This window comes from Lichenostomus cassidix, chromosome 13, assembly GCF_008360975.1.
Source record: "Lichenostomus cassidix isolate B80296 chromosome 13, HeHo_3.0, whole genome shotgun sequence".
NCBI classification, from domain to species: Eukaryota; Metazoa; Chordata; class Aves; order Passeriformes; family Meliphagidae; genus Lichenostomus; species Lichenostomus cassidix.
Window position 1 is genome coordinate 2437440 of NC_139494.1, and position 25711 is coordinate 2463150.

A 25711-nucleotide genomic window follows, 5' to 3' on the forward strand; every position below is an offset into this window, starting at 1 on the left:
GAATACAGAGTTGGCTCCACCCAAAATTCCCTGAATGGCACTTGCCAGAAGTACCGAACAAAACCATTCGTTAAAAAAACCACAACAACCTGCAAACACACAGGAGGGAGCTCCCAGGGCTCTCCACAAAGCTGGAGTAAGATCTCTGAGGGCAAACTGATCAGGGAAGAAGAAAATCACATTGCACGATGGTAGGGCTGGACACTGAACAAGAAAACGAGCAAACAATGTCTCTCCTGTTTCAACAGAAATCCAAAACAGGCCACAGTACTCTTGTCTTCAGCCCTCCACAACATACACGGTGTCCTCTGACCCTTATAATTTGAACAAACATGTAATAAAAATCCCAGTTGCCCTGCCAAAATGTCTTTAATATTCACCACCATCGGGCCATGTACATTTGTCAGGAAGGGGAGTTGCATTTCTCTCCAAGGTTCAAAAGCCTGACATTTCAGATTATACCAACAGTAGTACATACACGAGAAGGGTATCTAGGTAATAAAACATCCACACAACACTCACACAGGAATTCACACCGAAGCCCATGGCCACAGTTCCTCAGTGTATATCACTGTACAGTAAAAAAAGGAAAACGCTAAGTACCACGACTGTGGGCTTCATATAACAACTAAGACAAACTGAATTTTGACACCGTCTTTACATCGGGACTTTTCACATAAAGCCACAGCAAACTTTTCTTCTGCCCTGTCTGTGCACAGAGAGAATTTTTCACCCTACCCAAACATTACGCAACAATAAAGACACCTCTGCAGTCGAAAAATACTGAAAGAAAAGCGGCACACACAATCGCTCCTTATCTTAGAGCGATCATAGCACGGATGCCCAAAAGAAACGTACACTACTAAAAAAAGTAAAATACTCACAAGTGCCTAGGGGATATGCAGCTCTGGTTACTACCCAGCCATCACAAAAACTGCTCTAAACCATATAAACTAATAACCAGACCATCGTTCTACTTCAGCAAATGAGTAACTTGGAAGGCACATGATTCTCACACTCTAAAGTGATGTTACACAGTGGACCACTAAGTGTAGTTTCAAAAACCTTGAACATGGCCATGCATATGTGCTCTCGGTGAATAACCATAACCCTCCAAAAAATGTACAACTTCCATTTAATGCAATACATTCACTGAGAATACGGTTTTTTTTGACATGAATTACACCTCTCCAGGAAGAAAAAAAAAAAAAAGAAATGAAATGCAACTACTTAACAACACAAAGAACAAAACTCCAAACAAGAGCAATCTCCCTTTTCCTATCTCGTCGACTTTAAGGCCGAACACAGATCCAAATTCCCCCTCTCCACAGAAAGAAGCACCAGCCACCAGCAAGCGAATCAACGAGGCGTTCCTTCCTTCTCTGAAAATCTTCCTTAATCAAGACACAGAACAGGGCAAGAAAGTGCCGGGGGAAGAGCAGAAAGAAGCGTCGCACACAGAATTTGGACCCAAAAACTCACCGAGGGAGGGGCGGGATCTACGGGGAGGGAGCCTGCAGGATCCTCGTCCCCGAGCAGCGGCGCGGGCTCGTCGGGAGGCGGCCGGGCAGGGACCGGCAGGGTGTCGCAGCTGCTGGCGCCCGAGAAGCGCAGCTGGCTCTTGCGCGAGTCGGCCGTGAGCGACACCTCGTGCGAGTAGGACTGCAGGAAGGCGCGCACGCCGTCGATGCCCACGAAGTGCGAGACCGGCACGCCGCGCAAGGCGCCGCTGCTGGCAGCCAGCACCTGCTGGCGACGCCAACGCCGCAGGCGCAGCGCCAGCAGCAGCAGCAGGAAGGCCAGGAAGAGGCACGAGACGGCGGTCACGGCCAGCACGAGCCAGCGCGTCAGGCTGCCGGCCGGCTCGCCCGGCGCCGCCACCTCGGCCGCGCTGCCCAGCTCGGCCAGCAGCTCGGCCACGCTCTCGGCCAGCACCACGGTGAGCGTGGCCGTGGCCGACAGCGCCGGCCGCCCGTGGTCCTTCACCACCACCACCAGGCTCTGGCGCGCCGCGTCGCGGGCCAGCGGGAAGCGCGCCGTGCGCACCTCGCCGCTGTGCAGCCCCACGCGGAACAGCCCCGGCTCCGTCGCCTTGGCCAGCTCGTACGACAGCCACGCGTTCTGACCCGCGTCCGCGTCCACCGCCACCACCTTGGCCACCAGCGCGCCGGGCTCCGACGAGCGCGGCGCCAGCTCCACGCCCGACCACGCCGCGCCCGACACCGACCCCGCCCGCGCCGGCGGAGGCGGCGGCGGGTACAGCACCTGCGGCGCGTTGTCGTTCTCGTCCACGATCAGCAGCCACACCGACACGTTGCTGCTCAGCGCCGGCGCGCCGCCGTCCTCCGCACGCACCCACAGCTCCAGCTCGCGCACCTCCTCGTAGTCGAACGAGCGCAGCGCGTACAGCGCGCCCGTCTCCGCCTGCACCGACACGTACGACGACAGCGGCGCGCCCCGCACCCGCCCCTCCCACAGCCGGTAGCGCACGCGCGCGTTCTGCCCCCAGTCCGCGTCCGTCGCCAGCACCGTCATCACCAGCGCGCCCGCCGCGTTGTTCTCCGCCACACGCGCGCTGTAGCTCTCCTGCGCGAACACCGGCGCGTTGTCGTTCACGTCCAGCACCCGTAGCGACAGCAGCGCGCTGCTCTGCAGCGGCGGCGACCCGCCGTCGGCCGCCCGCACGGTCACGTTGTACTCCGACACCTGCTCACGGTCCAGCTGTCTCGCTGTCACCACGCTGTAGTAGTTGCCGTGTGAGCTCTGCAGCCGGAACGGGATGTCCCCGTCGAGCGAACAGCGCACATCGCCATTCGCTCCTGAGTCGCGATCCTCCACATGTAGCAGGGCTACCACCGTCCCCGATGGGGCGTCCTCAGAGATTTCGCTAATCGCTGACCGCACCGAAATCTCTGGCACGTTATCGTTGACGTCTGTGACAGTTATCGTGACTTTGCTCGTATCAAAAAGTCCTCCACCATCATGTGCCTGCACCTCCAGTTCGTAGGAGTCGCCTTCTTCGAAGTCCAGGCTTCGCAAAAGGGTGACGTCTCCAGTGTCAGTGTCCAGATGGAAAATATCAGAAGCCATGTCCGACACTTTTTTCAACGAGTATTTCACGAGCCCGTTCAGCCCCTCGTCGGCGTCCGTGGCAGTGACGGTGACAAGCACAGAGCGCACGGGCACGTTCTCGGGCACACGCACCGTGTACTCCGACTGGCTGAACACGGGCGCGTTGTCGTTCGCATCCAGCACCGTCACGAGAATCCGAGCCGTGCCCGTCAGCGCCGGATCGCCGCCGTCACTCGCCCTCAGCACCAGCTCGTGAAACGCCGCCTCCTCCCGGTCCAGCGCCTTGGCCAGCACCAGCTCGGGACGCTGATCGCCTCCGGGGCCTGACTGCACGGCCAGCGAGAAGTGCTTGTCACCACTCAGCTCGTAGCTCTGCAGGGAATTCCGTCCCAAGTCCGGGTCGTGAGCCTCGGCCAGGGGAAACCGCGACCCCGGGGCTGTCATCTCGCTCATTCTAAGTTCTATTTCTGCCTGTCGAAAGCTGGGCGTGTTGTCATTAATGTCCTTGATTTCCACTTCTATTTCATAAAACTTCATTTCTCCCTCCACTATCAGCTCACAGCGCAGCACGCATTTCTCCACCAGCCGGCAAAGCTGCTCTCTGTCGATCCTCTCCGCCGTCACTAAATGTGCCATCTTCCCGTGCAGAGTGAAATACTGAGTCCTACCTTCAGAAACAATGCGGACACCTCGATCTCGGAGCTCCGGCAGCTGCAGCGCCAGGTCTTTGACTACGTCACCCACGAACGAGCCCTTAGGCATCTCCTCGGGCACCGAGTAGCGCAGCTGCCCCCACGCCGCCTCCCACGCCGCCAGCAGGACGGCCCAGAGCAGGGCGCGCTGCCGCCGGCCCCAGCGCCTCCCCGCCGCGTTCATCTCTGCCGCGGCACCGCCGGCACCGCAACACCTCCAGCAGCTTCCCACCACCGACTAGCGATCCGAGCTCCTGCACCGAGCTTCCTCCGCCTTTCCGTCCGCCTTGTTCCGCAGCACGGTTCGGCAGAGCAGGGACGAGCGCTGACCGCCCGCCGCCGATCCTGTCAAGTAGCGAGCGAGTGATCGAGCGGGTCCGCAGCGGGCGGGGCTGCAGCGCTCCGATTTTTCTTTCCTTCATCTCGGTCAACAGCGGCGCCCGCAGCCTCCTCCCGGCACTGCAGGCACCGAGCTCTGCTCGTCCTGCCTTGCCCACACGCAGCTCGCCGGTATGGCACAGTAGCTTTTTGTCCTTCTGATCTCTGATCCTCCAGCTGATGATAACCAGGCATAAGCAACACGCCTCTCGTGGTCATGGTATTTCCTCTACACGGGAAAATTATTTTATCGTGGTGATATAAGGTGGATATAAATCTCTCTTAATATGATGTGTGGAGTAGCACGAGTTTTATTGCAGAAGTCTGGGAGCACAAACACCCCCACCATCTGCAATTTTTTTAAACTCGTGCTGGAAGAACCCTTTCCTAAGCCTCTCAAAGGATTAAAACAGTGTTACGGTGTAGGGAAAATACACGTGAACAGTTGCACTGCTCACAGAATCCGGCAGCGAAGGGGCAGACTTTCTAACTTTGCACCTGCACATCGGAGACTTCTCTGAAAAAGTGTGCATTACTTCCCATTTTATAGCTACGATATTAGAATTTTTCATTACAACCTTCCTTAGCACAGACCCAACAGTGCTTACTCTGAGGACTTAGTCATAGAGGATTTTTGAGATCCTAATTTCACCCGACTCAGTAGAGTAAGCATTTCTACAGCAGCCATGACTCAAAAGATGGAAACAAACACACAGAGGTGAAACTTCCATATTCATGGAACATGTGAGTTTCCTTTGGGAGTGAAACACCGAAACACCATTAAGAATCAACTAGAAGTCGGACAACATAGCTACGAGGAGAAACTATCGGGAAGGAAATCTCTTTAAACCAAGCTCGTCATCAACATCTCATCCCACACAATAAGGAACCGACTCTGTCTTACTATCACAAAGCACTTCAAATACCCTTTTTTTTTTTCTTACAGAAAATCATTCATTTGAGCCAGAGTATGAGATGAATGAAAAGGGTTTCAAAGCTCAACATACATTTTATGCACCAGAAGTAGAACGGCAAGAACTTTCCAGTGAGCATACATGTCTTAAAGCTGATGAAGTTGTAACTGCCGTTTCTGAAGGCTATAAGGGAAACCATAAGACTAGAAATGAGACTATTTAATGCGCTCATGGAAAACACAGACGGGCACTTTCAGACGCAGAAAATAAAAAAATAAAACTCCTCATGAGCCAACAGCCTCCAGTACGCCGATCAGGAAAGGTTCAGAAAGAAAGATATTGCGGACTTACACACCTGAGGTACGTCAGTTTCGGAAGAAGGCTCTCCCACAAGGGCAGTACTACCCGGGCTCGGCTTCTCGCAGCAATCCCCGCCCAGAAGCTCCTCCGCCGACAGGATGGGCACCGGCGGCGGCGGCGGCCAAGCGGCCTCGGGCACGGCGCGCGCCGGCGCCGCCACGCACAGGTTGTAGGAGTAGGGCAAGGTGCCCTCGCAGAAGTCGGCCGGGAAGGCGGCGCCGGCCACCGAGAAGCGCTGCGCGCCCAGGCAGCGCAGCACGGCGGGCGGCCCGGCCCGGCGCAGCCGCGCCAGCACGGCCAGCGCCACGCTGAGCAGGAAGAGCGCCGACAGCAGCGCCAGCGCCAGCACCAGGTAGAACTGCAGCTCGGCCGCCGGCGCCTCGGCGCCCGCCGCCCGCTCGCTCAGCTCCGGCAGCGCCTCCTGCAAGCTCTCGGCCAGCACCACGTGCAGCGTGGCCGTGGCCGACAGCGCCGGCTGCCCGTGGTCCTTCACCACGGCCACCACGCGCTGCTTGGCCGCGTCCCTCTCGGACACGGCGCGCGCCGTGCGCACCTCGCCGCTGTGCAGCCCCACGCGGAACAGCGCCGGCTCCGACGCCTGCACCAGCTCGTACGACAGCCACGCGTTGCGCCCCGCGTCCGCGTCCACCGCCACCACCTTCGCCACCAGGTACCCGGCCTCGGCTGAACGCGGAACCACCTCGAAAGGCGTCGGGGCCGCTCCCGGGGCCTCTCCGGGGCCCGGCGCCGCCGGCCAGAGCACCCGCGGCGCGTTGTCGTTGCGGTCGAGCACGAAGACGCGCACCGTGGCCGTGGAGCTGCGCGCCGGCGCGCCGCCGTCCTGCGCCCGCACGGCCACCAAGAACTCGCGGCACTGCTCGTAGTCGAACGAGCGCTGCGCGTACAGCGCGCCGCTCCGCGCCTCCACCGACACGAGCGGCGCCGCGCCCGCCGCGCCCGCGCTGCCGCCCGCCAGCCAGTAGCTCACGCGCCCGTTGGCGCCCGCGTCCGCGTCCCGCGCCTGCACGCGCAGCACCAGCGCGCCCGCCGCGTTCTTCTCCCACACGTAGGCGCTGTACACCTCCTCCTCGAACACCGGCGCGTTGTCGTTCACGTCCGACACCTCCAGCACCAGCTCCGTGCGGCTCGACAGCGCCGGCCTGCCCCGGTCCCGCGCCACCACCGTCACGCGATGCTCGGACGCCTGCTCGCGGTCCAGCGCGCTCGCCGTCACCACCTTGTACGAGCCGCCCGACGACGCCACGATCGACAGCGGTGCCTCGCCCAACAGCTCGCACGACACCTGACCGTTCTCGCCGGAGTCCGGGTCCTCTACGTTCAGCAGCGCCACCACGGTGCCGACTGGCGCGTCCTCTGGCACCGGGCTTGACAGCGACAGAATCGTGATCTCGGGCGCGTTGTCGTTCACGTCCAGCACCTCCACCACCACTTTGCACTGCGCCACCAGACCACCACCGTCCCTCGCCTCCACCAGCAATGTGTATCCTTGGGTGTCCTCGAAGTCCAAAACCTCCTTCAGCGTGATTGTCCCGCTCTCCGAGTCCACCATGAACTTCTGAACTACCTTGGCAGGCATTTTCCCGAAGCCGTAGCTGATGCGTGCATTGTTGCCGGTGTCGGCGTCAGAGGCGGTGACGTTTAACACTATAGACCCCGGGGTTGCGTCCTCGCGCAATCTCGCACGGTATCGGTCCTGCGAGAAGACGGGTGGGTTGTCATTTAAGTCCGTCACGTTTACACGAATCTTGATGGTTCCGGATCTAACTGGATCCCCACCATCCACTGCCGTAAGAACCAGCTCATAGGAGCTCTGCTTCTCCCTGTCCAACGCTCTCTCCAACACTAATTCCGGCTGATTGCCTCCGTCGGGACTCTCCTTCATGACCAGGGAAAAGGACGGGTTGTTGGTGAGTTGGTAAGTCAGCAGTGAGTTGCTTCCCGAGTCAGCGTCTTGGGCCATCTCCAGGGGAAAACGAGCACCGGGGGGAGTCCATTCACCTATATCAAGATCCAGAGCAGCATTGCTGAAGACTGGAGAGTTGTCATTCACGTCCTCGATGGACACCTCGACGCGGAACACGTTCAGAGGGTTGTGCACCAGCGCCTCGAAGCTGACAGAGCAGGTCGCCGACTCGCCGCACATCTCCTCCCGGTCCAGCCTCTCGTTCACGTACAGGTTCCCGTTTTCCTCATTCACCGTGAAGTATTTCGGCTGCTTCTTGCCGGCAGACGCCACCCGCAGCTTGCGCGCCGGCAGCTCGTCGGCGCTGAGCCCCAGGTCCCGCGCCAGCGGCCCCACGAGCGAGCCTCTGCCCAGCTCCTCGGCGATGGAGTAGCGGACGCGCTCCGCCGCCGCCCCGCAGCACACGCACAGCAGCACCGCGCACAGCAGCGCTCGCCCGCCGCCCGGCCCGCGCCTCTGCCGCCGCCTCACCGCCATTCCCTTTGCGCAGCGCTCGCCAAGCTCCTGCCTCCTGTCGCTGCCCTGTCTCCCTTCCAGCCGCTCTCGCCAGACAGCGCAGGGGCCGCCGCAGCACAGCCACGCCGCTCTGGCCGCCTCGGACGCCGCTGCTGCTGCTGCTGCTGTCGGTGCCGCTGCCGCTGTGGCCGGCGCCGGGCGAGCGAGCAGCCTGCGGGGGCAGGACGCGGCTGCGGCGGCTTTGGGCGGCGGCGGCTCCAGCGCCGCTCGGCGGCGGCCAACAGCGGCACCCGGAGGCGCCGCGACGCCACTGCAGCCGCCGGATGGCCGCGCTCAAGGGGGCTCGGCTTTGGGCGGGGCTCTGCGGCTGCACCGGCTAGCGCGTCTTTTCTGGACTGCAGACAGCGAGCCCATAAGCTCCTGGTCGGTGGCACTCCAAAGGCGTTCTTAAATGAGGTTCTCTGTTGGGTGCTCTCATGTCGTCTCCTTAATTCACACTGAATTGTCATAAGTATATATTCATGGCAGAGCAATACGGATAAGAACTCAGCTGTTCTTAATGAAATCATGATACAACTATAAGAGCAAGAACCGATATTACAGAAAGGGACGACTTTGGGAGCCTTTTACCGCTCCGTCAGGTCTCTTACATGGGAACAATAACATGAGAAAGAGATCAGCCTAAAGAAATTTTATCGCTGTGTGTGCTAAGATAGCCGAATAACAATATTTTATTTCCGATTCATGAAAGTTCCTTCTCTGGCCTCCCCATGTTTGAGTGGCTGGCAATGGGAAAATGCAAAGGCATTTTGAGTCTTTCATAGAACCAATTAAACACGTTTCCCTCAGTAATTTTAAAGCGTTCATACATGCAACATGCCACATGGCTGTCATTGTCTTTCAGAACAGGGAAGCCAGGATCACAGAGGAAAAATGGCACAGGCCTTGATACCAGACAAAAACTCACTACTGCCCCAACAAAACCACTTTAGCACACCTACTTTCCCGGCTCAAATGCAATCTCTCAACCTCCTCGCTCTGCATTCTATCTTTACATCTTTTGGACTTTTCAAATAAAATCACAGCAAACCTTTTCATCTCCCCTGTCTCTGCACAGAGAGAAATTTTCACCCTGCCCAAACACTATGCAACAGGATAGCTACCTTTGCAGTCAGACCCCACTGAAAGAAAGCGGCACACACATCTTCTCCTCCTCTGAGAATGATCACACTACACGTGCCACTAAGAAATGGACACTATTAAGAAAAAAAAATACTCTCATGTGCATGAGCACTTGAAAATGACCCAGTCATCACTGGGTCAGCTCAAAGAAACCATCATCCTACTTCAGCACACGGGTAATTCAGAGAGTGTATGACTCTCAAACTTTGAAGTTTACATAAATGCACAAATGCCATTTACAGGAAATATATAGCAATAATAGGAAAGCAGCCTGATGAACCCACAGCTTGGTCTATCGGATTCTGAGAAGTGTGATGTCAAAAGTAAAAGATCTTTAGAAGGTTATCAATGAACGCTAGGAACTGACAAAACACCTGCCTTGTCTCCACCAGAATCTCCTCACATACAGCAACCCACGATTCTGCTCAAATCTCTCACAGTTCATATAATTCTCATTCCGATCCTCGCCATTTGTAGCTGGATTACACCTATAGGAAAGTTGCATAGACAATTTCTCTTTAGGGGGACAATATCTTATTTCACACCACGGGCATTTGACATGTAAGAACATTTCTGCCAGTGACATCTGAAGGGAACCCTTCTCTGAAAATCTCTTTATAAGTGTAAAAATGAAAAGCACGTGAGGGACAGTCAGATAAATGCAACACATCTGATCTGCCACACATTTTCTGATAAAAAGGCCACACTTCAGATCATAACAATAAGCGAGGTAAGAATTTAAAAGTTGCAGAAAAGAAAGGATCATAGATTACCATTCTATATAATGTCACTTATGATAGGTACATAATTCTGTATGAAGTAATCTAGTGTGAAGTAAGGAATGAATGCTCAGTTTACTCCTCCCAATATGATGATCCCTATATGATGACATAGCCATAAGTTCCTAATTATGTAAGTATGATGATTTCTTAAAGTCATCACAGCAATCTGCAAACACATAGGAAGGACTTTCCCATACTCCGAAATCAGATTTCTTAACCCGTCCTCTAGCCAAAAGTCTTCGAGAAAAGTCTAAAAATCACATTATTATAATTTCTCTTCATCATGAATAACCGTCCAAACAAGAACTTCAGACACCTCTTCCATTTCGTCCAGCATCTCCCTTTACACTTAGTCACTACAGACTTACCCAAACAGCCACAAGTCACCATTTTCTTTCACATTCATAGCAAGCAGACAGACAGACAGACATCACCAGAGAACCACATGTTTCCTGGCCTATTCCTTCACCAGGAGCCCACATGTCAAGGTATGGGCAAATAATAAAACATTTCTGCATTATTGCGAAGACACACAAGGGCTGAGAAGAATAGGACCAAAGTCCAGCGATGTTACACACAGGGCCACTTAGTGCAGTTTCAAAAGAATCTCAACCTGATCATGCACAGGTGCTGTCCGGAAAACACCTGGCCAAGCAAACACTATAAATTCCATTTGATCATAACACAACACCGTTGAGAATATGTAATGCTGAAAGGAATTACGTCTCCTCAAGAGACACAAGGGGAATCTAAATTATGATGGATAAAAACACAAAACCCAGAAAGAATGAGCCTCCAGTCCAAATCAACCGCCTATCTCCTGCCTCTCCCACCACCTTTAAGGCTGAGCACAGACCCCAAGTTTACTGCACGGCAGTCAAGGAGCAAGTGTCCACAGCGCGTCGCTAGAGAAGCATTGCCTTCCGTGGAAGAAAACTCGGCATGCACGAATGCAAAGATATCTCCTACCCACCTCCATTACGTATCACAGAGACACATAAAAGCTGAGAAGAGCACAAAAGATAAAAAGTGAAATTACACTCCAAGCTGTCAACATTACAATATAAAGAATCTCACCCTAAGACACACACAGACCTGAAAATAACGCAAACTACAATTTGCTAATAAGGAAACATAGCCATTCAGAAGAACTAATACAGAAAGGACCACGTGTATTACGAGTAAGGGCAATGAAAGGAATTGGCTTGTCATGAAAACCACGAAGCTCCACTCGAACTTCGAGACGCTATTACCCTCACTACACCTGTCAACCACCTGGAAGGCTGAGTGCAGACCCCAAGTCCACGTCCTCACAGCAAGACGAACCAGGCCACAGCCTGTCAATAAAAGAACATCTGCTATCCTCCTCAGCAAATTTCATTAGAACACAGGAAAAGGAAGGGGAAGGACAGCAAAGCAGAAGACGTAAGAACCGAGGAGACACTCCGAGGAACTCACCGAGGGAGGGGTGGGATCCGCGGATGGAGCGCCTGCAGGGTCCTCCTCCCCGAGCAGCAGCGCGGGCTCGTCGGGAGGCGGCCGGGCAGGGACCGGCAGGGTGTCGCAGCTGCTGGCACCCGAGAAGCGCAGCTGGCTCTTGCGCGAGTCGGCCGTGAGCGACACCTCGTGCGAGTAGGACTGCAGGAAGGCGCGCACGCCGTCGATGCCCACGAAGTGCGAGACCGGCACGCCGCGTAAGGCGCCGCTGCTGGCCGCCAGCACCTGCTGGCGACGCCAGCGGCGCAGGCGCAGCGCCAGCAGCAGCAGCAGGAAGGCCAGGAAGAGGCACGAGACGGCGGCCACGGCCAGCACGAGCCAGCGCGTCAGGCTGCCGGCCGGCTCGCCCGGCGCCGCCTCCTCCTCGGCCGCGCTGCCCAGCTCGGCCAGCAGCTCGGCCACGCTCTCGGCCAGCACCACGGTGAGCGTGGCCGTGGCCGACAGCGCCGGCCGCCCGTGGTCCTTCACCACCACCACCAGGCTCTGGCGCGCCGCGTCGCGGGCCAGCGGGAAGCGCGCCGTGCGCACCTCGCCGCTGTGCAGCCCCACGCGGAACAGCCCCGGCTCCGTCGCCTTGGCCAGCTCGTACGACAGCCACGCGTTCTGACCCGCGTCCGCGTCCACCGCCACCACCTTGGCCACCAGCGCGCCGGGCTCCGACGAGCGCGGCGCCAGCTCCACGCCCGACCACGCCGCGCCCGACACCGACCCCGCCCGCGCCGGCGGAGGCGGCGGCGGGTACAGCACCTGCGGCGCGTTGTCGTTCTCGTCCACGATCAGCAGCCGCACCGACACGTTGCTGCTCAGCGCCGGCGCGCCGCCGTCCTCCGCACGCACCCACAGCTCCAGCTCGCGCACCTCCTCGTAGTCGAACGAGCGCAGCGCGTACAGCGCGCCCGTCTCCGCCTGCACCGACACGTACGACGACAGCGGCGCGCCCCGCACCCGCCCCTCCCACAGCCGGTAGCGCACGCGCGCGTTCTGCCCCCAGTCCGCGTCCGTCGCAAGCACCGTCAGCACCAGCGCGCCCGCCGCGTTGTTCTCCGCCACACGCGCGCTGTAGCGCTCCTGCGCGAACACCGGCGCGTTGTCGTTCACGTCCAGCACCCGCAGCGACAGCAGCGCGCTGCTCTGCAGCGGCGGCGACCCGCCGTCGGCCGCCCGCACCGTCACATTGTACTCCGACACCTGCTCTCGGTCCAGCTCTCTCGCTGTCACTACGCTGTAGTAGTTGCCGTGTGAGCTCTGCAATCGGAACGGGAGGCTCCCATCGAGCGAGCAGCGCACCTCACCATTCGTCCCCGAGTCCCGATCATGGACGTGCAGCAGGGCTACCACGGTCCCGGGAGGGGCGTCCTCCGATATCTCACTCAGCGCAGACGATACTGTCAGCTCGGGTGAATTGTCATTGACGTCTATCACGGTGATAGTGAGTTTCGCTGTGTCGAATAGGCCTCCACCATCATGTGCCTGTACCTCCAGTTCGTAGAAGTCGCCTTCCTCAAAGTCCAGGGTACTCAATAGCGTGATAGCTCCACTATCGGAGTCCAGCCGGAATATCTGCGAGGCTCGTTCTGTTATTTTCTTCAACAAATATTTCACATGCCCGTTCAGACCCTCGTCGGCGTCACTGGCTGTGACGGTGACGAGGGTGGAGCCCACGGGTACGTCCTCGGGCACACGAACCGTGTACTCCGACTGGCTGAACACGGGAGCGTTGTCGTTCGCATCCACCACCGTCACGCGAATCCGAGCCGTGCCCGTCAGCGCCGGATCGCCGCCGTCACTCGCCCTCAGCACCAGCTCGTGAAACGCCGCCTCCTCCCGATCCAGCGCCTTCGCCAGCACCAGCTCGGGACGCTGATCGCCACCGGGGCCTGACTGCACAGCCAGAGAGAAGTGCTCGTCGCCGCTTAGCTCGTAGCTCTGCAGGGAATTCTGGCCCGAGTCCGGGTCATGAGCCCTGGCCAAGGGGAACCTCGACCCCGGAGCTGCTGTCTCGCTTATTCTAAGTTCTATTTCCTGCTCTCGGAAGCCCGGAGCATTATCGTTAATGTCCGTGACTTCCACTTCGATTTCATAAAACTTCATTTCCTTCTCCACTATCAGCTCACAGCGCAGAACGCATTGCTGCACACGCTCGCACAGCTGTTCTCTGTCGATCCTCTCCGCCGTCACTAAATGTCCCGTCTTCCCGTGCAGAGTGAAGTACTGAGTCCTACCCTTGTCCAAGATGTGGACACCGCGGCCGTGGATCGCCGGCAGCTGCAGCCCCAGGTCCTTGGCTACATCACCCACGAACGAGCCCTTGGGCATCTCCTCGGGCACCGAGTAGCGCAGCTGCCCCCACGCTGCCTCCCACGCCACCAGCAGGACGGCCCAGAGCAGAGCTCGCTGCCGCCGGCCCCAGCGCCTCCCCGCCGCGCACATCTCAGCCGCGGTACCGCAACACCAAGGCTAGCTGTTTCCCGCCTCCGTCTACCGCTCCGTCTCCCTGTTCAACTCCGTCTCGCCGCTCCCAGTCTGCCGGTGGCCCTTCCGTCTCGTTGCAGGACCGCGGGTACACTCGCAGAGCGCCCGCCGCCGCTCGTGACAAAGAACAACGGATCGAGCCGTTCCGCAGCGGGCGGGGCTGCTGCGCTCTGATCTTCTCGCTCCTCTCGGTCAACAGCGGCGCCCGCAGCCTCCTCCCGGCACTGCAGCCACCGAGCGCTGTCGAGCGCTGTCGCCCTGCTTTGCCCACGGGCAAATTTCGCAGGCGGAAAAGTCGTCAAGGAGACGCAGGGTATAGTCCAGTGGGACTGCCGCTGTCATTTCTGAAGCCGCCTTCCACCAAAGTATGGCATAGAACACAAGCTGAACTTTCTGTAGGGAGGAACACGTAAGTTCCGTTTCGACTAGAGCAGCGAAACCAACATTAACCAACGGGTTAATTAAGCAGCCACCCAAGTCCCAGTACTTCGCTTCGGCAAAGGTGGATCAGGACAGAGGAACACTGATTCCGTTTTCCTGATCCCACCATGTAGAATTAGCAGATCTTTTTTTACGGAATAAGGAACTGCATGGAACTTCAGTAAATCCTTACATTTCAGACAACCCAGGCTTTGTAGACAAAATTTCCCCACTGAACCTGAACGCACGTTTAACCAAAATAAGGCCTGTTAACGTACCAGAATAATCTTGGAAAGCATAGTTGAACGAAAAACCCTCACAAACACTAAGGTTCATTTTTTTTGTTCACGAAGACTGCCCCTTATACAACTACCTTCCCCCAAAAGAATGAGTGTACTTTAAAGGGTGGAGGAGAATTAATTATGAAAGAATGACCTCTCATTTCTCTACTCAGTGATCCACTTGTCCATTTTCTTTTGGACTGCAACATCAAAAGAGAAGTAAATAAAGACCTTTTTTCTAAAAGAAAAGTCTAAAACCTTTTACCCAGGCGCGAATCGAGACAGTGAAGTCAAAAAACAAGAACCCGAAACTTCGAGCAAATAGTTCTACACACAGAAAATCTGCCTTCATCATTGGAAACGCTCACCATTTCAGACCAGTATCGAAGACAAAGTCCTTTAGCTGAACCTCAACATGTCATGAGAAAAAACCTGCCGTCTAAACCTGCCTGCAGCGAGTGGAAAATAAAGGAAAGGAAAATCTAACTCAGAGCACCACGACTCCTGTAAGATTTTACGCACCCGAGGCTAAAAGTTAAGACACATTCCACTGAGCCAAAAAGTATGACAGCTGACGAGACCAGAAGTGCCCGGTCGCACCGCCGGCTTTTAAGAGACAGGGGACAGGATTCTCATACAGGGTTTCAATGAAACACAGACCAGAAGGAGCCGGACCAAAAGAGAAACGAAGCCGAAGAAAAGACCACCGCACGCGCTCAGGAAAGGTTCAGGGTAAAAGAGTATGAGGGTTTAACAAACCTCAGCTGCGTCCGAGTCAGGCGGCGGCTCTGCCACAACGGCGGTACTACTCGGGCTCGGCTTCTCGCAGCAATCCCCGCCCAGGAGCTCCTCCGCCGACAGGATGGGCACCGGCGGCGGCGGCGGCCAAGCGGCCTCGGGCACGGCGCGCGCCGGCGCCGCCACGCACAGGTTGTAGGAGTAGGGCAAGGTGCCCTCGCAGAAGTCGGCCGGGAAGGCGGCGCCGGCCACCGAGAAGCGCTGCGCGCCCAGGCAGCGCAGCACGGCGGGCGGCCCGGCCCGGCGCAGCCGCGCCAGCACGGCCAGCGCCACGCTGAGCAGGAAGAGCGCCGAGAGCAGCGCCAGCGCCAGCACCAGGTAGAACTGCAGCTCGGCCGCCGGCGCCTCGGCGCCCGCCGCCCGCTCGCTCAGCTCCGGCAGCGCCTCCTGCAAGCTCTCGGCCAGCACCACGTGCAGCGTGGCCGTGGCCGACAGCGCCGGCTGCCCGTGGTCCTTCACCACGGCCACCACGCGCTGCTTGGCCGCGTCCCTCTCGGACACGGCGCGCGCCGTGCGCACCTCGCCGCTGTGCAGCCCCACGCGGAACAGCGCCGGCTCCGACGCCTGCACCAGCTCGTACGACAGCCACGCGTTGCGCCCCGCGTCCGCGTCCACCGCCACCACCTTCGCCACCAGGTACCCGGCCTCGGCTGAACGCGGAACCACCTCGAAAGGCGTCGGGGCCGCTCCCGGGGCCTCTCCGGGGCCCGGCGCCGCCGGCCAGAGCACCCGCGGCGCGTTGTCGTTGCGGTCGAGCACGAAGACGCGCACCGTGGCCGTGGAGCTGCGCGCCGGCGCGCCGCCGTCCTGCGCCCGCACGGCCACCAAGAACTCGCGGCACTGCTCGTAGTCGAACGAGCGCTGCGCGTACAGCGCGCCGCTCCGCGCCTCCACCGACACGAGCGGCGCCGCGCCCGCCGCGCCCGCGCTGCCGCCCGCCAGCCAGTAGCTCACGCGCCCGTTGGCGCCCGCGTCCGCGTCCCGCGCCTGCACGCGCAGCACCAGCGCGCCCGCCGCGTTGTTCTCCCACACGTAGGCGCTGTACGCCTCCTCCTCGAACACCGGCGCGTTGTCGTTCACATCCGACACCTCCAGCACCAGCTCCGTGCGGCTCGACAGCGCCGGCCTGCCCCGGTCCCGCACCACCACCGTCACGCGATGCTCGGACGCCTGCTCGCGGTCCAGCGCGCTCGCCGTCACCACCTTGTACGAGCCGCCCGACGACGCCACGATCGACAGTGGCGCCTCGCCCGAGAGTTCGCACGACACCTGACCGTTCTCGCCCGAGTCCGGGTCCTCTACGTTCAGCAGGGCCACTACGGTGCCGACTGGCGCGTCCTCGGGCACCGGGCTTGACAGTGACAGAATCGTGATCTCGGGCGCATTGTCATTCTCGTCCGTGATATCTATGTGCACCACGCAGTGACCGGTAAGCCCTCCCCCGTCCGTCGCCTCCAGGCCAAAAACGTATTTTTTTTTCTCTTCGAAATCGAGATGACCCTCCGTTCTTATCTCGCCGCTCTCGCTGTCAATAGCGAACAAGAAGAGGACATCGTCCGGGACATTGCCGAAGGAGTAGGAGACCTGCCCGTTAGTACCCGCGTCCGCATCCGTCGCCCTCACACGCAGCACCAGCGATCCCGCAGGCAGATTCTCCGCTACTCGCGTCTCGTAGACACCTTTGCTGAACACGGGTGGGTTGTCATTTAAGTCCGTCACGTTGACCCGAACCTGGACAGACCCAGACCTCGCGGGGTCCCCGCTGTCCATTGCTGTCAGCACCAGCTCAAAGAAACTCTGCTTCTCTCGGTCCAACGCTCTCTCTAACACTAATTCCGGCTGCTTTTTTCCACCCGGGCTCTCCTTCATCGATAGTGAGAAGGACGGGTTGCTGGTGAGTTGGTAAGTCAGCAGCGAGTTGCTGCCCACGTCAGCGTCTCGGGCCATGTCCAGGGGAAAACGAGCACCGGGAAGCGTCCATTCACCGATCTCGAGGTCCAGAGAAGCCTTCCTGAAGACTGGGGAGTTGTCATTCACGTCCTCGATGGACACCTCGACGTGGAAAACGTTAAGCGGGTTGTGCACCAGCACCTCGAAGCTGACAGAGCAGGACGCCGACTCGCCGCACATCTCGTCTCGGTCCAGTCTCTCATTCACGTACAGATTCCCGTTTTCCTCATTCACGGTGAAGTATTTCAGCTGCTTCTTGCCGGCAGACGCCACCCGCAGCTTGCGCGCCGGCAGCTCGTCGGCGCTGAGCCCCAGGTCCCGCGCCAGCGGCCCCACGAGCGAGCCTCTGCCCAGCTCCTCGGCGATGGAGTAGCGGACCCGCTCCGCCGCCGCCCCGCAGCACACGCACAGCAGCACCGCGCACAGCAGCGCTCGCCCGCCGCCCGGCCCGCGCCTCTGCCGCCGCCTCACCGCCATTCTCTTGGCGCAGAGATCGCCAAGCTCCTGCCTCCTGCCGCTGCCCTGCCTCCCTTCCAGCCGCTCTCGCCAGACAGCACAGGGGCCGCCGCAGCACAGAAACGCCGCTCTGGCCGCCTCAGATGCCGCTGCTGCTGCTGCTGCTGTCGGTGCCGCTGTCGCTGTGGCCGGCGCCGGGCGAGCGAGCAGCCTGCGGGGGCAGGACGCGGCTGCGGCGGCTTTGGGCGGCGGCGGCTCCAGCGCCGCTCGGCGGCGGCCAACAGCGGCACCCGGAGGCGCCGCGACGCCACTGCAGCCGCCGGATGGCCGCGCTCAAGGGGGCTCGGCTTTGGGCGGGGGTCAGCGGCTGCAGCGGTTACGGGTTTTCTTCTTCTCGTTTGCAAACAGGGAGTGCTGAAGGACTTGTCTGGTGTTCATTTACCAGCCACTGTTTAACCTGTCAAATAAGTCAAGCTAAAACAAAGGCTGATAGATCTATGCTAAGAGAGCAGGACAATATTTGCCCTTTTGTTCGTGAGCCACAAAATTTCTTTCTTTTGCATCTCCATACTGGAAAGTTTGAAAATGGCAAATTGCAAAGCTACACGGAGATTTCATAGAACCAAAAAGTGGTCTGAGTGTTAATGGACGGTCACAAGTCATTGAGTCCACCACTGTGCCATGGTTTGCACTTTGTGGACTACCTTATTTTTTGTATTTTTTACAGTACAGAAGTTTGTTACAGAATAAGGTTTTGTATTTTTACAGTACAGAAGTTTGTCTGGGTGAGCACACATATGCCTAGGAAACCCTTCATCTTTACAGCTCTAAAAATCACAGGTGTCAATGAGAACTGCACCTGCACTTGGACAGTTGGAACAGAAGTGATTTTCCACGTAAGATCAGACAAAAAAAGGTAGGTCATGACAACAACAAATGCAAGAGTTAGAAACCTACAGAAATGTACAGGTCAGGAGAAATTTTATAGGTAAATCTTATCGAGCAGAAGTTGCTCAAATTGCATTGTACTCCAAACGTTAGTCTTCCGACCTTATAATCGACTATATACAACTTCAGATTCACTTCTGACCTTCTCACCATTTGGAAAATCATATCGCAGAGGCTATTGCAGTATGATAACATCAATAATAGAAGTACACTGCAGAACAACATTCTGAAAAGAAGAAGCAGAATTCTCACATCTCCTTTCTCTCACAGCTGCTGTAGCATGAACAAGTGGCACTAACACACAACATATTGCTAAGAAAACATTTGCAGATAATGACCCTTGTGACTCTCACTTAATTCGCAAAACTTGTCATGAGAGGATGATGCAGTATTGATGTATTTGAAAAATCACACCAGGAAAATACATGGAAACAGAGTTTCTCTTCTAACAACTTGGACGAATGAAAATTTTATACGGTTTTAAGAGCTATTTCAAACCGTACCACAGGGATCTCTTCCACCCACCCTGTCTCTGGACAGACAAGTATTCTTCTCCCTGCCCGAATATCACACATTAGGAAAACTCTGCAGATAGACACCATTAAAAGAAGATTTGCACACAAATGTTCCCAGATCCCAAGGTCTACAGCACGGATGCATGCAGAAATAATTCTGTTCATCCCAATTATTTGAACAAATGCAAAATGTTGTAAAGGTCATAAGTGATCAGGAGATTAATTTGAGTTCAAACCACGTGACATCAAGAAATAAAAAAGCTTCAGACCCCTTGGGAGGAGGCCAGCGGCAGACTGTGCACATGCCACATCTCCACCACAACTCCTTTCACGTAGCATCCCCAAGATTCTCCACATACACTTCATAACTCCCTCAGCTATCATGAATCTTCCAGCTTGGCACATAGAGTCTACCAAAATAAAAGGTCCACAGACAACTTTTCCTTACCATGGATAAAATTTGATTTCTTGCCATGTGTACATGACAAGCAAGAGCATTTTTTCAGTAACATCTATGAAAGCGTTTCCTCTGAAATCAAGGGAGGGAAGAAGTCACCACCTGCAGAAAGGGGGGATCATAACTTACTCTTCCAGATGATTAGGCAGGCTAGGCACATATTTCAGGTATTTAGTAGGTAATAGGTACACACTTAGCTTCTCCCAAATCTCTCTTTAAGAGCACTAGCCATGGGACCATAATTAAGCTATTAGTAAAAAAGAACAGAACAATGTACAAAAGCACAAGCAAGAAAACATAGTGTGATATTATAGATGGGCACCAAACCACGAAAGGGTCAAGTTACATCTCTTATGCCCTTCAACTGGCCCTTACCCACAGCTCCCAGGACTCTCCTCCCTAACTCCTCACAACTTGCATGCAGTTTTTAGACCCCCAGAAGTGGCAAGTACATGGAATCAAAAGGCCAGTTGCCTAGACAAAATATCTCTAACATGCACCATGATCAGGCCATGTACGTTTACCAGAAAGGAGAGATGCATGTCTCTACAAGGTTCAAACTCCTGACATTTCAGAGTATGTGAACAGTAGCAGATACACAAGAAGGACATCTAATTAGTGTAAGGTCCCCAGGACACACAGGACCTCACACAAAGGACAACAGCCACCATGCAATATACTTGGACACAGAACCATGACTGTTTAACTCAAATAACAAATAAGAAACCCAGGAATTTTACATCATCTTTACATTTTTTAGACATTCCAAATTATACCAAAGCAAACTTTTCACCTACCCTGTCTGAGGACTGACATGGTTTTACAACCCGCTCAAACATCACACAAACAGAAAGCTGTCTTTGCAAAAAGACACCATTGAAGGAAAAGTCATACACACAACAAGACTTTCTTACTTGAAGAAAGATGAAAACATGGACGCATGCGAAGAGATTTCTCTGCTTATCAGAAATACAAAGTGTTCCAAGCGCACAGCCGATATGCAGCTCTGATATAGACCCAATTGTCAAAGTATCTGACAAAGACACCATCATCCTACTACAGCACAAAGCCAAGCTGGAAGAGATTACTCTAAAACCTTAACGTAAAGTGTGTATCTGTGCTCAATAGTAGCTATTCACAGGAATCACTATGCATCAGGATACCAATCTGAAGAATAACATTCTGGTTTCTCTTTTCTGTTCATGACAAGCAGATAGACATTGTCAAGGGCCAGCTGCTGCCTGGACCATTCCTCTACAAGGGGCTCAAAGGAGACAGTATAGACGAATGCAAAGACATTTCCTTGCTAATGTGCATTATGATGGAGAAACATAAAGGCGCAGAACCGAAAGAAAGAAAAAAATCAAAGTTACAACAACTAAGAATATCACCCAAGTAAACGCAAGTGCTTTGGGAAGAAACACATCCGAGTAATAACTTAACGTTCATTTCCTAATAATTTAATAACTTAATGCATCCAATCAGAAGAAGGTAATACGAAAACCAATGTCACAATCTTGGAAACACAATGACAAACGATCTGGCACCTGATAACAAAAACAAAGCCCTGGACTAAAAACCTCCATCCAAGGGCAAACTCCCTTATCTTACGGTGCTCAACAACTTCGGGGCTCTGCCCCGAACCCATATCCATCTCACTGCAGAAAGAAGCAACAGAACACAGAGTGTCTCTAAACGGAAGTTCACCTTCCGTTTCAGCAGACACACAAAGGCAAGCCACAGAAGACGGAGGGGAAAGGGAAGAGGAGCATCAGGGGAAAGCGTCACGTCAATGTGTGTTCCGAGAAACTCACCGAGGGAAGGGCGGGATCCGCGGGGAGGGCGCCGGAAGGGGCCTCGTCCCCGAGCAGCGGCCCGGGCCCGTCGGGAGGCGGCCGGGCAGGGACCGGCAGGGTGTCGCAGCTGCTGGCGCCCGAGAAGTGCAGCTGGCTCTTGCGCGAGTCGGCCGTGAGCGACACCTCGTGCGAGTAGGACTGCAGGAAGGCGCGCACGCCGTCGATGCCCACGAAGTGCGAGACCGGCACGCCGCGCAAGGCGCCGCTGCTGGCCGCCAGCAGCTGCTGGCGACGCCAATGGCGCAGGCGCAGCGCCAGCAGCAGCAGCAGGAAGGCCAGGAAGAGGCACGAGACGGCGGCCACGGCCAGCACGAGCCAGCGCGTCAGGCTGCCGGCCGGCTCGCCCGGCGCCGCCGCCTCGGCTGCGCTGCCCAGCTCGGCCAGCAGCTCGGCCACGCTCTCGGCCAGCACCACGGTGAGCGTGGCCGTGGCCGACAGCGCCGGCCGCCCGTGGTCCTTCACCACCACCACCAGGCTCTGGCGCGCCGCGTCGCGGGCCAGCGGGAAGCGCGCCGTGCGCACCTCGCCGCTGTGCAGCCCCACGCGGAACAGCCCCGGCTCCGTCGCCTTGGCCAGCTCGTACGACAGCCACGCGTTCTGACCCGCGTCCGCGTCCACCGCCACCACCTTGGCCACCAGCGCGCCGGGCTCCGACGAGCGCGGCGCCAGCTCCACGCCCGACCACGCCGCGCCCGACACCGACCCCGCCCGCGCCGGCGGAGGCGGCGGCGGGTATAGCACCTGCGGCGCGTTGTCGTTCTCGTCCACGATCAGCAGCCGCACCGACACGTTGCTGCTCAGCGCCGGCGCGCCGCCGTCCTCCGCACGCACCCACAGCTCCAGCTCGCGCACCTCCTCGTAGTCGAACGAGCGCAGCGCGTACAGCGCGCCCGTCTCCGCCTGCACCGACACGTACGACGACAGCGGCGCGCCCCGCACCCGTCCCTCCCACAGCCGGTAGCGCACGCGCGCGTTCTGCCCCCAGTCCGCGTCCGTCGCAAGCACCGTCAGCACCAGCGCGCCCGCCGCGTTGTTCTCCGCCACACGCGCGCTGTAGCTCTCCTGCGCGAACACCGGCGCGTTGTCGTTCACGTCCAGCACCCGCAGCGACAGCACGGCGCTGCTCTGCAGCGGCGGCGACCCGCCGTCGGCCGCCCGCACCGTCACGTTGTACTGCGACACCTGCTCACGGTCCAGCTCTCTCGCTGTCACCACCCGGTAGTAATCCTCAAAAGATTTCTCCAGTCGGAACGGGATGTCCCCGTTGAGCGAGCAGCGCACCTCTCCATTGGCCCCCGAGTCCCGATCACGGACGTGCAGCAGGGCTACCACCGTGCCTGACAGAGCGTCCTCAGAAATCTCACTCACCGAGGACGACACTGTGAGTTCGGGAGTGTTGTCATTCACATCTGTTACAGTAACCACAACATTCGTCGTGTCGAAAAGTCCTCCACCATCATGTGCCTGCACCTCCAGTTCATAGGAATCGTCTTCCTCGAAGTCCAGGGTCCTCAACAGGGTGATCGCTCCACTGTCGGCATCCAGATGGAAAATCTGCGAGGCTTTCTCTGTGATTTTTTTTAACGAGTATTTAACGTGTCCGTAGAGCCCAACGTCGGCGTCCGTGGCCGTAATGGTGACGAGGGTGGATCCCACAGGCAAGTCTTCGGGCACACGCACCGTGTACTCCGACTGGCTGAACACGGGAGCGTTGTCGTTCGCGTCCAGCACTGTCACTCGAATCCGAGCCGTGCCCGTCAGCGCCGGACCGCCGCCGTCACTCGCCCTCAGCACCAGCTCGTGAAACGCCGCCTCCTCCCTGTCCAGCGCTTTGGCCAGCACCAGCTCGGGACGCTGATTCCCGCCGGGGGTCGCCTTCATGGCCAGCGAGAAGTGCTCGTCGCCGCTCAGCTCGTAGCTCTGCAGAGAATTCCGTTCCACGTCCGGATCAACAGCATCCGGCAGGAGAAAACGCGACCCCGGGGCTGTCGTCTCGCTCATTCTCAGCTCTGTTTCTGCCTCTCGAAAGCTCGGGGCGTTGTCATTAATGTCCGTGATTTCCACTTCGATTCCATAAACCTGCATTTTCCCCTCCACTATCAGCTCACAGCGCAGCACGCATTTCTCCACCAGCCGGCACAGCTGTTCTCTGTCGATCCTCTCTGCCGTCACTAAATGTCCCGTCTTCCCGTGCAGAGCGAAATACTGTGTCCTACCTTTATCCAAGATGTGGATGCCACGATCTCGGAGCGCCGGCAGCTGCAACCCCAGGTCCTTGGCCACGTCACCCACGAACGAGCCCTTGGGCATCTCCTCGGGCACCGAGTAGCGCAGCTGCCCCCACGCCGCCTCCCACGCCGCCAGCAGGACGGCCCAGAGCAGAGCTCTCTGCCGCCGGCCCCAGCGCCTCCCCGCCGCGCACATCTCAGCCGCGGCACTGCCGGCACTGCAACACCGCCGATCCAACTGTCCCTTCTTCTCAATGCACTCAACTGCTATACTGAGCTGCAGCCGCCTGTCCCTCCGCTTGGCTGCAGAATGGACTAGCACTGCGGGGACGATCGCGGGCCGCAGAGCTGTACCGGGAGCGAGCAACCGAGCGACTCTATCCTCGGCGGGCGGGGCTGCTGCGCTCCGATCTTCCTCTCTCTCCTCTCGGTCAACAGCGGCGCCCGCAGCCTCCTCCCGGCACTGCAGGCACCGAGCGCTGCCGAGCGCTGTCGCCCTGCCTTGCACACGGACAGCTCACGGGAAGGGGAGTGTCGCCACCGAGACATCGGATCCCGTGAAGAGGGGACCACCTGCATCGGCTGTTTTGCAGCCGATCTCTCTTTGATCATCCAGCGGATCACGATAGGGAAGAATTCAGAGTAATCCCGTGGGCATGGTTATTCTATGGCACGGTAAACTAATAATTTACTAATCTCACCATATGTAAATTAAAACACATGTTCCTGTTTTACCCTCTACATTACTGCTATTCTTATCCCTTTCGTACAAAAGCGTCTTCTACAACAGGCTCTCATAGAGAAAACGTGAAGATACCTCATCCCGGAAAAACAGAGCTATTAAGTTCATTAACACGAGCGGGACGAGAGCAATTGCATGTTTCTTGAAGTCAGGGAGCTAATCGTTTCAGGATTGAATTATAGGTAGAAATAAAGATGCAGCTAAAACTCTCAAAGGCAAGGTTAAGAACTTGAAATATTTTATACCCCTTCCTAAGATATGACTAGTGTTTACCTCGTTTATACACATTTACTGTTAATCAAGGCATTCTAGGTTTCATTTTCTCTGAAATCAAGCTGTAAATCATTGAAGTTCGTTTGTAAACTATTCATCCAATGCTTTCAAATTCACTTTGGTACAATCTGCATCCAAAAAAAGAATTGTAGAACAATACAAGAAAAGTACAGCTGCGCCCTCGAAACTGTGCTGACCACTAGTCAATGTGCAAACGGTTTGATTCAAGCGCCTAAAATGTCGTTTGGCCAATATCCTTGATATTGAACCTTTCGTATCTCAAATGTCTATCCTAGTAAACAGTCAGAATTGCAAAAATTTCCTTTTCTCGAAAACTCGAGCTCTACCAATACCTCCAAACGCTTTGTGTAAAGAGAACAGAAAAATAAAAGTCTCTAAAACAGCAACCACGTTACACTTTCACCAGTGTATGCAATAAAGTTCATGAAGCATAAAAGAGAGTGATCTGCCAGCCAGGATGTAAAAAAGCAAGGACCACTACTGCATTCCTCCTCCAAAACGGGTGACAGTCTCTGTTTCGCTCAGGATGTAGACCAGAACTTTCCACACACGTGTTCTATGTCAGTCCAAGTAGGACAAAACAAAATCTAACAAATGGGTCGGTGTAAAGCTATAAACCAGATCTATGTACACCCTGTCTGAACAAATCAATCTGGAAGGAAAAAGCTCCAAAACCAAGTGCCGGTGTTTTTTCTGGTCCATCCCTGACTTCGTCATGCCGAATCAGCCGCTCTCTCTCCACAAAATAGGAATCCACTTTCAATATTTTTAATGAACTCTAATTTATAGAGCAAAAGTGTTTTAGACAAAACATTTCGCCTGAAATTGAACCTGTGACAAAGGAGGAACCAAGACCTTCCTCTTCTCCGTGGAGGGAGGATAGTCCTTTCCTCATTTCAGTCCATCATCGAGACAGGAATGACTTACTAACAAAAACACGACCACAGGAAACCCGGAGAGACACTGCTACAAGTTCA

At 56.3% G+C, this 25711-nt stretch overlaps 1 protein-coding gene across 17 annotated transcripts in view; it reads right to left on the minus strand.

Moving 5' to 3' along the window:
* LOC146431052 (protocadherin gamma-C3-like) overlaps nucleotides 1–25711 on the minus strand; it is a 216829-nt gene that overhangs the window by 64548 nt on the left and 126570 nt on the right. The window contains exon 1 of one of the 17 annotated variants that reach the window (XM_085073278.1): nucleotides 21429–24068. The exons of 13 other annotated variants lie outside the window; for them this stretch is intronic. In XM_085073278.1, coding sequence (XP_084929404.1) covers nucleotides 21429–23894 — 2466 coding nt within the window. In that variant the 5' untranslated portion in view covers nucleotides 23895–24068. Of the gene's footprint in view, nucleotides 1–5411; nucleotides 7893–11278; nucleotides 13844–21428; nucleotides 24069–25711 lie in introns of those variants that run through there. 3 more of the 17 variants (XM_085073291.1, XM_085073276.1, XM_085073282.1) reach the window with 3 other exon arrangements.